Raw genomic sequence first — 16,441 nt, 5'->3', positions numbered from 1 at the left:
GGGCATAGGAGACCCAGTGAAATTGTTGTTGTTGTTGTTGTTGTTGGTACTAGGGGTTGGACTCAGGTGTGCTTATACCCACGGAGCTTCATCCTCAGCCCCCTCTTTTTTTTTTTTTTTCCTTTTTTGAGACAGGGTCTTGCTAAGTTGCTTAGGGCCTTGCTAAATTGCTGAGGCTGGCTTTGACCTTACAATCCTCCTGCCTCAGCTTCCCAAATTGCTGGGATTACAGGCCCAGTGAAGGATCTTAAGTAGGGAAGTGATGATACCATCTAATGTCTTACTTTTAAAATGTTAACATTGAGAGGAGTAGACTGGTAAATCAGAATTACTGTTTACTAAGCATTCTGTGATATAATTTTATCACATCAACCTTTCTGGCAATGTTTTTTTAAACTGCCAGTCATGACCAACAAGAAAGAAGATGGAAGGAAGGAAGGAAAGAGGACAGAAAATTCTTGGGGATAGGGGTGCAGCTCAGTGGTTGAGTGCATACTTAGTATGCAGGAGGCTGGGGTTTAATCCCCAGCATTTAAAAAGTTCCTGGGTTCAATATATATATATATATATATATATATATATATATATATATATATTTTTTTTTTTTTTTCCTCCCAGTGCATCATAAGTAGTAAGGGTATTGTTTTTGGAAACTTTGTTATACACTCTTATTCAACTTTAAGTGTGTTGGTTCACTTTAAATGTATCAGGTTAAGATGCAAAATTTATTCCTCTCTATGGTTTATGATTTTTTTTTACCTTTATTTTATTCATATATTTTTATGTGGTGCTGAGGATTGAACCCAGGGTCTCCAATGTGCAAGGGGAGGGCTCTTCCACTGAGCCCTGACCCCAGCCCCCCCCCATGTAGCTTATGATTTTAAAAAAAATGTTTTTAGTTGTAGATTGGGCACAATAACTTCCGTTCATTTTTTTTTTTTTTTAATGTTTGTTGAGGATCAAATCTAGTGCCTCACACGTGCTAGGCAAGTACTCTAATGCTGAACCACAACCCCAGCCCTGGCTTATGATTTTTTTTTTTTTTAATAAATTTGGTTCATAGAACTTGTTTTTCTTTTTCTCTTATTTTTTTAAAGAGAGAGAGAAATTTTTTTTAATATTTATTTTTAGTTTTCGGCGGACACAACATCTTCGTTTGTATGTGGTGCTGAGGATCAAACCCCGGCCGCACGCATGCCAGGGGAGCGCGCTATGGCTTGAGCCACATCCCCAGCCCCTGGCTTACGATTTTTAAAAAAGGAAAGCTACTACTCTGAAGTGTAGGTGTGATCAGCCTGGCTTATACACACGAGGCCACAGGACTCTGGGAATTTTTGTTTACCTACCTAAGGTCTCTCTGTAAATGGGATACGTCGAGGTTACCAAACTGGGCTGGTCTGAAGCTGGAGTGGACGGATGCCAGGCAGCCTTCCTAAATTAATCGTGCACAGGAGAGAGGCTTGGAAAAGAAAAATAATCCTACCTAGATGATGCCTACCAAGTGCTTCACTTCATCCTCGAGGAAAGGGGGTTGAGACCAAGCCGGAGTTCTTAAACTTCTGTTTGCAACTGTGTCCACCTGAGGCGCTTCTAAACACGTCCCTAAAGTATCACATCTTATTAAGAGTGGCGTCTCAAGGAGTCTGCTTTAGGAAGAGCTTAGATGATTCTGACGCGCCCGTTTTGGGGGGTCATGGATTAGCGGGAGTCCCTGAGACAACCTGCTGAGGATTAAGAGGGACTTGTGATAAAATAAAAATTCCATCTCAGAAGTGTCACCCAAACTCCGGTCACGGTGTCAGGCTCCAGTGCGTCACTGTACAAAGTCGCCTCTTCCAAGGCGATAGCAAGGAAGGCACTTAGAAAGGTGGCTTTCCACTCACCAGGCAAGGGGTAGAGTGGTAGCCGACTGCAGCGGAAACAAGAGGAGGAGGAAACCACTACCTTACCTGGGCCAGACAGCATGTAAGGCCCAATGTATACGCTTTTTATACAGGCATTTCTTGGCCTTACCCTAAGGACTTCTGATTGGCTTTAGGGCAGATCTATCACTCATCTTCTGGGTTAGAGGTGGGTGGAAGGTCAATCACGACCAATAACAAAACATTCCTCAGTTAAGCCCCTCCCCATCCAGCTTCCTGTTGCTGTCCATCAACCATCTAGTAGGCGGGACTTTGCCTTCAGCTAGTTGGCTGATGAATATGTCGTTCATTCTTAAGTAGGCTTCCGGTTGGTACTCTCTACAGTCCATCAGTGACACTTCGTAACTTTATTGGCCAAACCAACGTCGCTCTAGATGACGCTCACTTATTGGTTAGCAGTGCTGTCGGTCCCCAATGTGCCGAACGTTTATTGGTGAATGTTGCCGTCGCTCGGGTGGTGGCGGGCTCCGGGATTGGCGGGCGCTAGGCGGGCGGTGTCAGGCTCTCGGTGGCGGCGGAGGCGGCGGAGGCCAGGGAGGAAGATGTCGTAATGAGCGGTGGGTCCTGGCCTCTGCCGGCGGGGTCTTCCCGGCCCTCAAGGGTCGGGAAGACGGGCAGAGGCCGCGGGGAGGGGAAGCCGGGGCCGGGGGTTCCCCCCTGGGGCTGGGCCTGGCACCGGGGCCCGGCTACGGGAGGGGCGGGGGAGGGAGGATTCCCGCCCGGAGGAGGAGCGCGGCTGGCCAGCCGGGCGGAGGCACCCGGAAGGGGGCGTTCGACTCCCCGCCCCCTCGGAGCCCGCTGGGCGGGAGGGCGGCGCTTCCGGGGGCTGGCGAGAGAAGCTGGCACCCCGGGCATGCCTGGCTCGCCCTTAGCAGAGTCGCTGGCTGACCTCTGCACCGCCTGCCTAATGGAAATGTCTGGGTCTGCTCCGAGAAGGCGCCTGGCACCCCTCGGGCTCGCGACTGTGTCTGGGGGTGGGGGAGATCTTCCACACTACAACTCTAAATGCCCGCAGGCGATTCAGGGCCTGCGGGACCGAGAGGAGTGGGAATGCTTGAAATTTAGACGGTGCCAACCAGATGGGCACTGCTGGGCATAGACTTCAGTCTGCTTACTGACGTATCCCAATCAGGAAATGGTGTCAGACCACAGGGCACTTCCTGGGCAGATGGCCGTGGGCCTGGGACTGAACAAAATCGTCTTTTAAATGCTTTCACTTGGATCCTTGAACTTCCACCTAAATATCTGCAAGCTCTTGGAATTATGAGAAGTTTGAGAACTTGTTGACACAGCTCCCAGTCTGTTTGTTACACCCCTGTTGGGGAGACTACTGAAATCCCAAAGCCCAGATACAGTCAGTCTTGAGGGATGATTTAAAGAATAAAACAAAATAGAAGCCAGCTTCCTTCCTTCACTCCACTCCATCCCCATTGCTGACTTAATGGTTCTCAGCTGCCTATCCTTGCTTCTTGGCTTATGTTTCCTTCCCAGTGGCTTTCTAATTTTAGTTCAAAAGGAAGTGTGTCTTCTCAGCAGCTGAGAAACCTGTCCTCAATGCATTCCTTGGTTTTGATTCCAGTATCTTGTCATGTTTGTTAGTTAACTTGACCCATGGAGACTAAGTGTGGCTTTTCTTGTCCTTCTGAGGTTATTCACTCACTATTGCTTCCTGGAAAAAGGAATGGACCAGGACTCCGCTGTGAGCAATGAATTGGCCCAAGGTCACACTTATACAGATCATTGCAGGTAGAAGGCCACTGACTGCTTAAGGATGTACAGGCACACACTGTCTAAAACTTGTTTTATGCTGTATCTTAGGAGGCAGGCAGTATCATAGAGGAGGGCTAAGTGTTGAGTTGGTATTTTGGAAAAGATTTTTAGGACTAGAAAGTTTACAGTGTTGGCCAGCTCACAGAGGCCACAGAAAGAATCATGGTGGAACCCAGACCACAGCAGTAATTTAGATTACTAACACACAGAAATCCATTGTTTGCAATAATGAATATAACTCAGTGTCTTACTTTATTTTAAATTCCTGTGTATGATGAAGAGGGCAAATCTGTCAGACAACCTATCTATTGGGCTGATGATATCAGTGTTCAGTGGCTTTAATACCAGTTGGAAATGGATCCTCATTGGCTAGGGCCATTGGTGAGTTTTCTAATTCCAGTACCACTTGATTGTACAGAGGCTTAAACTCTTTGGTTAAAAGCATCCACAATAAGGAAAAGAAAGCTGGTCCTAGATAATGATGAGCCTCCTGAACTAGGCTCCTAAAGACACAGACTCTGACAAGGAGACCCACAAAGAGTACATTGATAATTGGATATTCCCTGGCTGCCCAGCAGGGAGAACTGGCTCCTGGATGAAAAGTTTGGCATCTTTGTGGACAGCACGTAGACTGGCCACTTTCCCTCTCAGAACTCACCCTCTGGAGGCCTGTCAAAGAGGAGGAAAGAAGCTATGAGCGTATTTTGGCAAATATCTGGGTAAAGGCATTCCAGTAGGTAGGCTTGTTCATTTCGATATCTTGACTTTAAATTTCTTAATTTTTCTGTTGTCTTTTGGAGAAGTTGCAGGGTTCCTTGAGCCAGGCAACGAACAGTCCTTTGTTATAGGTATGTGGCAATTCCCAAGCTTACTTTAAGCAATTATTGCCCAACTAGTGCCCTTATGATGACATGTTAAACTTATTGTAGTCAGCCAGTAGACCTTCATATTGGCTTTCGTTTGATAAGTAGACCTTGCCCACTTCCATTTTTATGATTGAAGTGTGGCATGTTCCGAGAGTTATTTTTTCCCTTCTCTTTTCTCTGAATACACACAGATTGGAAGCCCTGCTTGCAAACATTGAAAAATTAAGGAATTATTTTGGATCAAGTGAGCAGTAGCCACACATTGAAGGAGGCAGAGAGACATTGCTTTAAAGGTTGTATGGAGGCCAGGCATGGTGGCATAAGTGGATAATCCCAGCAAAGGAGGAGCGCAAAGTTCAAAGCCAGCCTCAGCAATTTAGCAAGGCTCTAAGGAACTTAGGGAGGCCCTGTGTCAAAATGAAAAATAGAAAGTGCTGGGGTTGTAGCTTATTGGTAAAGCACCCCTGGATTCAATCCCCAGTACCAATAAGTCAATAAAGATTGTGTGGAGTATTAGGAAGTTTAGGGATGAAGTAGTATGAACAGTTGTAGTTTATATGGGATTACATGGTCCAATTTTAAACCTTGTGGGTGGCAGAAGGTTATATGCTTCTTGAGATTTGGGGTAGTATGTCTGGAGTATCCCTTTGGGCAGTTTAACAAATCTATGAATTTCTCCCCAGTATGTTCTAAACCAGGAATGCTTACCTTATGGGTAATTTCCAGTATTTTCCCTCCCTTTCTTTTCTCCTTCCTTCCTTCCTTCCCTCCTTCCTTTATTTCTTTCTTAGGTATTGGGGATTGAATCTAGTGGTGTTCCACTTAGCTAGATCTCCAGCTGTTTTTTTTTTTTTTTTGGTTTTTTTTTTTTTTTTTTTTTTTTTGAGACAGGTTTCTCTTTGTTGCTGAGGCTGGCCTCGAACTTGTGATCCTTCCACCTCAGCTTTCCAAGTTGCTGAGATTACAGGCATGTCATTGGTTCCAGACCAGTAATTTCTAGGCTGAGAAATGGACATCATTATGAAATGTACTTGTTTTACTCTGCCCCCTTTGAATACTTCATCATGACCTGTGGTGGTGGTGGTGGTGGGGAGCTTTCTTTTTATTTCTCCTTCATAAATCCAGCACTTTAATTTTGTTTTTGAAATGTATTTGAAAGTCTGTCTCTTTGGATGCTCTTTCTCCATTGCCAGTAGATCTTTTTGGCAGGAAGCTTTCTTTTAGGACTTTAGGGTGGAAGGGGTCTCACTTTTCCATCAGTAATCTTTTGAACCAGGTGGAAAGAAGAGCAAAGAGGCAAATCCATGGGACATTTCTGACTCAAGGGCATTGTCAGATTAAATAGGAAAGGAATTGGAGATTGCTTAAGAGGAGATGCTCCCAGGTGTTGTGGGTGGATTTGTTCCAGTTGACAGACTCTGAAATGGAAAACTGAGTTTTCTACTGCCTCCTGGGACGAGGCTAAAAGAGCCCTGGAGCAAGCTCAGAGTCAGCACTAGCAGCTTGGGGGAAGTCTGGCTTCTACTACCTGTCTTCTGGATTCCCTGAGGCTGCCAATGGCATGGAGATCACTGTGCTTTTCATTAGAATGGACTTCTGGCAGGTGTGCTTTTGGGAGATGAGCTCTGTTCCAGAGCAAGGGGATATGAACTGGCAGAGCGCTTGCTTTGGGAGTTGCTCAGTGTGCCCGAGAGAGCTCTAAGCAGTGCTGGGATGTCAAGGCTGTGTGCATCACAGGACAAGCATGCTTGGAGGCCCAGCCACTGGAATCCTTCATTGGGTAACTCTTTCCCTTAGCTACATTTCGTTTCAGAATTGCTTGCTGTATCTAGCCAGAAGCTTCCACATTGCAATGCAGAGGTTTAGCTTGGGTGACTGTTATTTGATGCTAAGTGCTCTGAGATGCTGATTTGCCCCTACTTGGTAAATTAGACTGTTAGGTGGTCTTTCATTGTAGCCACAGGGTGAATGTTGCTCTGGAAGAGCCAGCAGTTACTGGTTTGCACATTTCCAAAAGCGATCTTTCTAGGGCCTTTTCTTTGGGCTTGTTACCTTTCCTGTGGGATTTGGTAGAATCACAAAGTGACCTCCGAGAGAGTGAATAAGGAATAAGAGACAGCAAGCAGGACCATGTGATTGAAAGTGAAATATTTCTTTCTTCAGTCAATGTCTAACTGGAAATCTTCTCAGATGAACCTAGGAAAAAAAACAGACCAAGACATTTCCCAGCCTTCAAAAAAGAAAACGCTAAGCCCGCCCTCTCTTCTCAGGGGAAATGAAGTCACTACTCATTTCTGAAGCAGATTGTAGCCTGGGGTGAATGTAGGGAGTGACTCACAAATAATATATTTGCCAGAGTAGAGGAAGCAGTGTTTGTGCATAATGAGATTCTTCAAAGGGAAAAAAAATGTATCTTGCTTTCTTTTTTCCTCCTGTTCTCTAAGACAGAATGCTTTTCTTTGACAGAAAAGCCCTGCACTATTTCTCGGGGCGGCTTTGGTCTGGGTGAGGAGTTTCCATCCGTTGCTGTCTGTGTCCCTCATTTCTTCCTAGTTTCTTCAAGCAGGGTGGGAATGCAAATAAGTCTCCTATGGGGAAGAGGAATTTAGGGTGGACCTAGGTGAGGTATTCATATTTCAGATGCCCTCATTATCTTAACTACCCCTCCATTCCTTTATACTTGTTAGTTGAAAGAAACCCTGAAATGTAGTACCTAGTATGTGGTGAGGTGTGTTCATTGAAGCATTTGTTCAGGAACAAGACTGGACCACTGGCTCACATCAGGCTGGCACCCGAATGTGAAGAGACTGGTGGGCTTGAGAGTTGCATCTGGAGCTAGGGTGGTGGTACATGCCTAAAATACCTGCAGCTGGGGAGGCTAAACCAGGAGGATTGGAAGTTTGAGGCCAGCCTTATCAATTTAGCAAGACCCTATCTCAAAAGGGCATGAGGATTTGGCTCAGTAATTGAGCGCCCCTGGGTTCAATCCCCAACACCACAGAGTTCTATCTGGAACTGGATCAGCTGAGCAGACTTGGGAGTGGATCCTCACCTGCTATCAGGATATGCAGATCTGCAGGGTTTCTGCTTTGGTTCTTAAAGCTCCTACACTCTTATTTAGATTCTCCCTTCCACATCCCTCCAGAATTTATTGAACAAATGTTTGGTAAGTACTGAAGGGCCAGGTACTAGGGGTGGTACATCAGTGAATAAGAGAATCTTTAGGAAACTTCCAATTCTTACTGGGAGACAATAAATAAGTAACTGATAGATACTTGTTTGAAAGTAAGAAGTGCTAGCCAGGCTGGGTGGTGTACACCTGTAATCCCAGCCACTCCTGAGGCTGAGACAGGAGGATCACAAGTACCTTAGCAATTTAGCAAGACCCTGTCTCAAAATAAATAAAAAGGACTGGGGATGTAGCTCAATGGTAAAGTGCCCCAGGGCTCAATCCCTAATACCAGAACCACTAATACCAGAAGAAGGAGGGGAAAAAAAAAGTAAGAACACCAGGCCTGGTGACTGACTCAGGCCTATAGGGAGGCTAAGGCAGGAGGATCCGGAGTTTGAAGCCAGCCTCAGCAATTTAGCAAGGAACTAAGCAACTCGATGAGATCCTGACTCTAAATAAAAAAATAAAATAGGGTTGGGGATGTGGCTCAGTGGTTGAGTGCCCCTGACTTTAATCCCCAGTACCCCACCCCAAACAAAAAGTAAGTGCTAAATATAGAAGAGAGAGGGTAGGAAAAATGTGTGTGTGGGTGGGGGGGATTTACATATGGTAATCAGGGATGATCTCAATGACATTTGAGTGGTTCCCTGAAAGAGGGGAGGAGAATGAGCTATGCCCAATCTGGAGTGAGGGGAGAAGGTTGAGACCTCCAGCAACCATAAGAGCAAGTAAGAGGACCCTGACAAGGGACCGCACCTGGTATGTTCTAAAGTAACAGGGAAGCCAGCAGCTGGAGCTGGAGGGAGGGAGAGTGACAGCAGGATAGGTCAGAAAGGGAGCCAGGTCACATAAGGACACAGTGGGAACTTTGGCTCTTTGGGAAATGGGACACTATTGGGGGAATCTGAGCAAAAGAATAAAAAGATTTTTGTGTAAATTTGATGCTTGTTGAGAACAGATTGACAAGGTCAAGGTCAGAAGGCCAGCTATGATCCTTTCTCAGTTATCCAGGTGAAAGACAATGTGGATCTAGGTGATAAATATTCAAATATATTCTGAAGGTAGAGCTGAAAGTGTCTGCTGTCAAATGTGGAGGGTGGGACAAATAAATCAAAGATAACACCCAAGGTTTTAGGGCTTAGCAGCTAAAAGAATGGAGTTAGCATTCACCATATATTATTGTTTTTGTTTTGCTTTTTTGGGGCACTGGGAGTTTAACTCAGAGTCAATTTACCACTCAGCTACATTCCCCAGCACTTTTTATTTTTTATTTTGAGACAGGGTCTCAAGTTGTATCAGGCTTCACTAAATTGCCAGGCTGGCCTCAAACTTGAATTCCTTTTGTTTCAGCCTCCTGAGCCACTGGAATTACAGGTGTGCACCATCACTCATGGCTACAATGGCAAGTTTTGAAGGAGGCTCAGAATTAGGGAGTTATCAGGAACATTGTTTAGGGCCAGGAATATTTGAGATACTTATTACGACATTCAAGTGAAGATGTCAGTAGACATTTTGATAACAAATCTGCAGATAGAATTTGGGAATAATCATTATATAGTAATGTGTATATTACTGGTTTTTAAAGCAATAAGACTAGGTAAAATCACCCAGGAAACGGGTGTAGGCAGAAGAAAGATGGGTCCTGGGGCTGATCCCCGGGATAGCCCAACCACTTAATGAAAATCAGTGAAATTCGTCTTACTGTTACTGGGCTCTTAGAATTTTAGAGAAGAACTAGCAAAGGAGATTTAGAAGTAGCCCAAGTGGTAAGAGGCCAACTTGGTATGGATGTCCTGGTAGCCAAGTGAAGAGTGGGTCATGGAAGAAGAACCCCCAGCTGTCAGATCAACACAAAAGATGAAGTCTGAGGTCTAATAACAATTAGCCATTAGATTCAGCAGCATTGAGATTCTGGTGGTTTGAGCAGTTTGGGCAGCATGAATAGGGAGCGTATAGCCTGGTTGGAATACGTTCAAGAAAGAGTGGCAGGAGACTAATTAGAAACAAAACAGCAAGTATAGATGTTCCTCTACTTGTGATGGAGTTATGTAAATCCACAGTAAGTTAAAATATTGTAAGTTGAAAATACATTTAATACACTTAACCTAAAGAGCGTCATGGCTTTGCCTCACCTGCTTTAAACTGGCTTATAACACTTACATTAGCCTGAAGTTGGACAAAAAATCATTTACTGCAAAGCCTACTTTATAATAAAGTGTTGAATGTCTCATGTGATTTATTGAATACTGTCCTGAAAGTGAGTCACTGATTGTTTGGGTGCACTTCATAGCATTATCAGGTCAAAAGATCATTAGCCAGGGCTGGGGTTGTGCTCAGCAGTAGAGCGCTTGCCTAGGCACGTGTGAGGCCCTGGGTTTGATCGTCAGCGCCACATAAAAAATAAATAAATAAATAAAATAAAGAGATTGAGTCCAACTACAACTAAAAAATAAATATATTTAAAAAAAAATCATTAGCCAAACCATTGGAAGTCAGGAACTGCCCATTGTAGGTAACTAGCAAGGAATTTTGTTTGAAGAGGAGAGAATTAATGGCTATTAACTAAAGAAGGAAATTTTAACTTCTTGTTGAAATAAATCATGGATGCACATAGGGCCACAGACTGAGTTGTGGGGTCAGAGTTCAGGACGGGGAAGACAGGAGGCATAATTAAGTATCTAGGCAGAGAAGAGATCTGTTCCCTACTCTCCTTCCTCTTTTGGCCAGTGGCACTAGCCAGCCAGTGCCCAGAGTTGTTCTCATTTAATTAAAATCAGTGAAATTTGTCTGTTACTGGGCTCTTTTATAATCGCTATTGTGAGGTTGGAGATTTGCTTTTCAAAAATGTTCAGTGTAGTTTGGAGTCTCTCATGACCTAGGTTGCTGCTCCCTCCATCCAAGCTAATTCTCTTGTCAGCTTCCCTTGAGGCCCAGCTTTGTTCTCTAAAACCAGCCATGGCTTGCTTTTCCCTCACCAGCTCTGAATTCTTCCAAGCAACAGGGAAAGCATGGGCTTAGAAACTGCTTTGTTGGCTCCCAGCCCAGCCAAGCTGACCAAAATAGCCAACAGAAGGACTGTTTGCGCAAAGTGAAATTCCTCCAGGGGAAATACCAGAGCGGAAGGCCAAGGAGGCCAGTGGTCAGGGTGGTAGGAGCCCAGAAGGCAAAAAGGCTGAGCATTCCTAAGGCCTAGGTGTGGAGTTGGGAGTTCTCTCCCAGAGGGAAGCTTCCTAAAGTCTGCTGTTGTGGAATTTTTATGGGCCTCTTTTCTCTTATCCTGTGTATTAAAGGACAGTGTTTTTGCTGGGGTATAGTTCAGAGCTAGAGCATTTGCCTAGCATGGGCTAGGATTCGGACCACACGCACACATGCACAAAGGCAGTTCTTGGTGAAAGGACCAGTAGGCCAGCCTGTTACACTGTGTTCCCCCTGCCCTCCAGTTAGCTGTAGAAAGACCCCATAGGTCAGAGACATACTCTGTGCCCTGTGGCTGTGGTGGGGTCAGTGCTATGAAGGGTGTCCTGGGGAGTACATTCAGGCACATGGCAAGGTCACCTGTCTCAGACATGGGGAAGGTCAGGAAAGGCTTTTTTTTGGGGGGGGTAATGGGGAGCTACTAGAGATCAAACCCAGGGGTACTTTTCCACCCCAGCCCATTTTATTTTTTATTTTGAGACAGGCCCTCACTAAATTTCCCAGGCTGACCTCAAATTTGCAATCCTCCTCCCTCAGCCTCCAGAGTTGCTGGGATTACAAGCTTTCTCAGAATGAATTACAAAGGAACTCTGAAGAAATTAAAATGACCAGACAAATGGGAGAGAGCCAGCTTTATGTTCCAAATCAGAGAGTGTGTAGTGTTTTTTAATTCTAGGAGTGAAAAATTCTCAAATGTATGCTGGGAAAGATGGAAGGGCCAGAGATAAAGTGGGAGAGGGAGGAGGGGGAAGGGCCAAGAGGAGGCACTATGGACTTTCTAAGCTTATCATAAGAGCATCTGGAATTTATTGAGGGGCTTGATCAGGGGAGTGGCAGGGTGGGATTTGCATTTTACAGATTTTTCTGACCAGATTGTGGAGGCTGGGTAAAAGGGATCGAGGCCAGGGGCTGGAAACCATTCTGGAGGCTGGGAATGGTATTTCAGTCTGAGCTGAGGGTAGTTAATACTATGATCATGGCCATGGCCATGGGAACAAGAGTGGTGAGAAGACTAGAGACAAATGTCTAATTTGGAGGTAGAATCATCAGAACTTGATGATCTACTATGAAGAGGATACTCAGATTTTGTTGTGATTGAAAATACCAGAAGAGAGGCTGGTTTAGCCAGAAGTACTTTTTCACCCTTCAGACATGGAATGTGTCCCTGTGCTGGGTACTGAGGGACTTGGTGTCACCAGTTCAGTGAAGACAACATGGCCACCTGGGGAACTCATCCATACTCCCATACATTAGGGCACATGATTATTTATTTAACCGGTGGCTAGCAAACTAAAGGAGTAAACCTCATCTCGGGGGGTCCAGAAAGGCCTCTGAGGACCTGGCATACCTGTTATACAATGTCTGTTAATAAATCTTGCTGGGAAAAAAATAGTCTGAGACCTGAAAGATGAAGGCATTAGGCATTGAAAAGACAGAAGAGGCTGTAAGCAAGGGAAGGCAGCAACAAAAATATAGGCCCTTCAGGGGTCTAGAAAGAGGCCTGTGGGGACTGAGGGTGGGAAGGCCAGGAAGGATGCCCCATGCTGGCAGTATCTGTGGCCAGCTGAAGTAGAAGCCTACAAAGGACTGGCTGAACACACGGGACCTGGGAGTTGCCAGCCTGCACATGGAAGGTTCTGGAAGCCAAGTGAGTGGGCTTGGTTACTTGGGAAATGATATTGGGTGAGGAGAAGGACATATGTTGAGGTTTTTCAGTATTTAAAGGATGGTAAAGGAAGAGGTGCCCACAGGAGAAGAGGTGGGAGAAAATTCATGGGAATTTCAAGGAGGAGGGAATGATCAGAGAGTCTGTTGGATTTATTAGCAAGGACATCAGTGGTGACTTGGGCATGACCAGCAAGCAGAGTGCAGGGGCCAAAGTCCTGATGCCTCTGCTTGCATAGGATGTGAGTGAGTTGAGGAGGGAGGGAACAGCAAAGCACTGACAGCTGTCCCACCAAGTCTGGCCAAGGAGGAAGAAAGAAATGGCTGTGCTGGAAGGAAAAGGAGATGGCAGTGAGTGATCTGTACAAGAGCCTGGAGATTTTGGATGTGTTTCTGTCAGTCTTTTTTGTCCACATGACACATTTTAAATATAAGGTTCCAAATTAATGAGGTTCCAAGGTACCATTGACCAAAGTGCTGCAGGTATGTGTGCTGCCTCTCCATTACCACTTTTCATTTCCAAACACCGGCAGGAAATGCTGCTTTTCCCTTTCATGGTGAATCCCAGGACATAATTTTGCAATAACAGAGATTCTTCATTTGTTTAGTGGCCCAGGTCTGCAGCCCAGGGGCCATAAAGCTCTGAGTGACATCAGGAGACATACTTACAGACATTGTTTTGAGATGTAGAGGAGTGTTTCAAGAGCCAGCTGGGGAGAAAAATGAAACCAAACTGAAATGGTGCAACGTGGAGCGCCAGCAGTCTGCAGCTTGCTTCTGTTTTAACTTCTGTTTTAACTGAAGATGCCCTCAGAGCACAGCCAGGTCCCTAACCAGTTTGAGTTCAGGGTAATAATGACTGTGGTAGAGAGAGGGAAATGATTGGGAAGCACTAGGCCAATTTTTACTTTATTTCATTTGCACTCTCCTATTCCAGTGTCTCTTGTCTTTTCATAACAGAGTATCTGAGGGAGAGTCATTTACCAATTTTAGCCAAGTGAACTTGAGCCCCAGGAAGTCTCCTGGGAGATCCCCTGCCTGCCTTCCCAGCCTGCTAGGAACTAACTCATCTTGCATTTTTATCAGCAACATGATCTAAAAGGTATAAAAATCTTTTTTGGGGGGCAGTGCTTGGTATTGAACCCAGGGCCTTGCACATGGTAGGCAAGCATTCTTCAACTGAGCTGTACCCGCATCCCCCCAAAATCATTTGGTCCAACTCTCCTCCCTATCTCAAGAGCCCATCTCCAACAGAAGTACACATCCTGCCTCTTGTTAAATGATTCCAGAGAAAGGAGAACATTATCCCCAAGGGCAACTGATTCCATCTTTTGAAAGTTCTTATATTAAACTGAAATCTGCCTTCTTGAAATATCTACACCAAAGTCTTGGTTCTGCCCTTTGAACTCATATATGGAATGAGTACTCTGGTAAATGACATTTAGGATCAGGTACCCTGCCACAACCACTGCTACTTTCCTCTGAACAATCCCCAGTTGTAAATTCTCTTTTTGAAATGTCCCTCAGGATGGAACTTGACCAGGCGCAGTGGCTCACACCTGTATTCCCAGTGGCTCAAGAGGCTGAGGCAGGAGGAGTCCAAGTTCAAAGCCAGACTCAATAGAAGGAAGGCACTAAGCAACTCAGATCCTGTCTCTAAATAAAAATATACAATAGGGCTGAGGATGTGGCTCAGTGGTTGAGTGCTCATGAGTTCAATCCTCAGTACCCGCCACCCCCCCCCAAAAAAAAAAGAATGGAACATGACACTCCAGATGTCGTCCAAGTATGCGAATACAGTAAGACTATTATTTTTCTTGCTCTATGGTTGAATTGTTAGAAATGCAATCCAAAGCCAGGTGTAGTGATGCATGCCTGTAATCTCAGCAGTTCCAGAGTTGGAGGCAGAAGGATTGCAATTTTGAGGCCAGCCTCAGCAATTTAGTAAGAACTTGACATAAAATAAAAATGAGTAGGGATGTAGGTAAAGTGCTTCCGTGCTCAATCTCCAGTTACCCCTGCCCCCACCCCCCAATAAGGAATGCAACCCAAGCCAAGCATGGTTGCAAACACCTGTACTCCCAGAAATTTGGGAGGCTGAGGCAGGAGGATGGCAAGTATGAGGATAGCCTAAGGACTGGGGGTACAGCTCAGTGGTAGAGTGCCCCTGTATTGGGGTAGGGGAAGGCAAAAGAAAGAAATGCAGTTAAAGACTGTAGTGATTGTCTTTTGTTTTATTTTTGCAATCATCAAGCTTTGTCTTCCTGACCTATATATATGTGATTTGTTTTTTAACTTAACCGTAGGATTTACTACATATCACCATGTGTGTGTACATTTTATTTTTTGGTACCGGGGTTGAACCCATGGACATTTAACCACTGAGCCACATCCCTATCCCTATTTACTTATTTTATTTTTTGTGGTGCTGGAGATTGAACCCAGCTCCTTGCGCATGCAAGACAAGCACTCTACCAACTGAGTTATTGCCCCAGGTTCCCTTTTTACTTTTTTTTTTTTAATATATATTTTTTTTAGTTGTATATGGACACAATACTTTTATTTATTTAATTTGTTTATATGGTGCTGGGGATCAAACCCAGTGCCTCACACATGTTAAGCAAGTGCTCTACCACTGAGCCACAACCCCAGCTGCCCCTTTTTACTTTTGAGCAAGAGTCTCACTAAGTTGCTGGGCCTGGAACTTGCAGTCTATTGTCTCAGCCTCCCTAGTCAGTGGGATTATAGGCATGTACCACTCTGGCTTCAGAAGACTTTTTATTCTTGTGTTTTCATTATGCTGATTGTCTTTAAAAATGAGCATCTACCACTCATCACGGGGGACTGTTGCTTAGCCACATCCTACACACTTCAGGGCCTGTGTGTTTACAAGTGCTCCACTATAACTGCGTGGCCTAGTTAGGACAGCTTCATTTTGCACGTTCAACTCGTGGTACATCTGTGCAAAGTGAAGGACAAGACTTTTTCATCCAGAAACAGTGGGAAGACTGTGTCACTTGGCACTGGCCAATGCAGGGTGGGTGAGCAGAGCTCAAGGGGCTCAGAGGGTTGACTCTGTGCTATGCATGGGCTGAAAGCGGTGATCAGGGTTCCATCAAACATCGTCCTCCCAGAATGATGGTGCTGATTTGAATTTTGCTGGCTTTTTTGTAGTTATTAACTTTATAGCAATTAAGCTGAGACACAGATTTATGTTCATATAAAATTAAGTCAAGTTTAACATTGTAATGAAAATAATCAAAGACAACACCCCAAAACATTTTTTTCCCTTAGAGCAGTCGTGTTCAAACTATTAGACTATGAACCACAATTATAAAAACAATTTATTTGGGGCTGGGGATGTGGCTCAGCGGTAGCGCGCTCGCCTGGCATGCGTGCGGCCCGGGTTCGATCCTCAGCACCATATACCAACAAAGATGTTGTGTCCGCAGAGAACTAAAAAATAAATATTAAAAATTCTCTCTCTCTCTCTCTCTCTCCTCTCTCTCCTCTCTCCTCTCTCCTCTCTCCTCTCTCTTCTCTCCCTCTCTCTTTAAAAAAAAAAAATTATTTTGGGGTTGGGGGTTTAGTTCCGTGATAAGACATTTGCCTAGCATGTATAAGGCCTTGGTTTCATACCCAGAATCACACACACACACACACACAAAAAAAAAAAAAAATCAAGACTTAGTGCAAACATACTCATACATGAGTGACACATCCCTGTCCTAAACCATGCATTAAAAAAAAAAAAAATACATGAGTGACACATCCTTGTCCTAAACTCGTGCGGTAACAACAACAACAAAAAAAACAGCTTTAGAGTAGTCTACCTGCCACCCAAGTTTGTG

General features: G+C 44.8%; 1 protein-coding gene and 1 long non-coding RNA gene across 6 annotated transcripts in view; one reads left to right on the top strand and one right to left on the bottom strand.

The window, feature by feature from the left end:
* Positions 1–1,925: 1,925 nt before the first annotated feature.
* Positions 1,926–16,441, top strand: part of Sp2 (Sp2 transcription factor) — a 29,458-nt gene continuing 14,942 nt past the window's right edge. Inside the window, exon 1 of one of the 4 annotated variants that reach the window (XM_026386738.2) lies at positions 1,926–2,479. In XM_026386738.2, coding sequence (XP_026242523.1) covers positions 2,473–2,479 — 7 coding nt within the window. In that variant the 5' untranslated portion in view covers positions 1,926–2,472. Of the gene's footprint in view, positions 2,480–6,191; positions 6,339–12,507; positions 12,574–16,441 lie in introns of those variants that run through there. The other 3 variants (XM_026386739.2, XM_026386737.2, XM_077800379.1) reach the window with 3 other exon arrangements.
* The window catches only part of LOC113181283 (uncharacterized), a 37,057-nt gene continuing 24,578 nt past the window's right edge, over positions 3,963–16,441 (bottom strand). Inside the window, exons 3-5 of one of the 2 annotated variants that reach the window (XR_003300582.2) lie at positions 13,260–13,300; positions 6,611–6,754; positions 3,963–4,361 (exon numbers count right to left, since the gene is read on the bottom strand). This is a non-coding gene — a long non-coding RNA (uncharacterized LOC113181283). Of the gene's footprint in view, positions 4,362–6,270; positions 6,755–13,259; positions 13,301–16,441 lie in introns of those variants that run through there. The other variant, XR_003300581.2, reaches the window with a different exon arrangement.

This window comes from Urocitellus parryii, chromosome 7 (genome assembly GCF_045843805.1).
Source record: "Urocitellus parryii isolate mUroPar1 chromosome 7, mUroPar1.hap1, whole genome shotgun sequence".
Taxonomy (NCBI): domain Eukaryota; kingdom Metazoa; phylum Chordata; class Mammalia; order Rodentia; family Sciuridae; genus Urocitellus; species Urocitellus parryii.
Note: the sequence above shows the minus strand (reverse complement) of the source record. Positions and strands in the feature narration are given on the sequence as shown.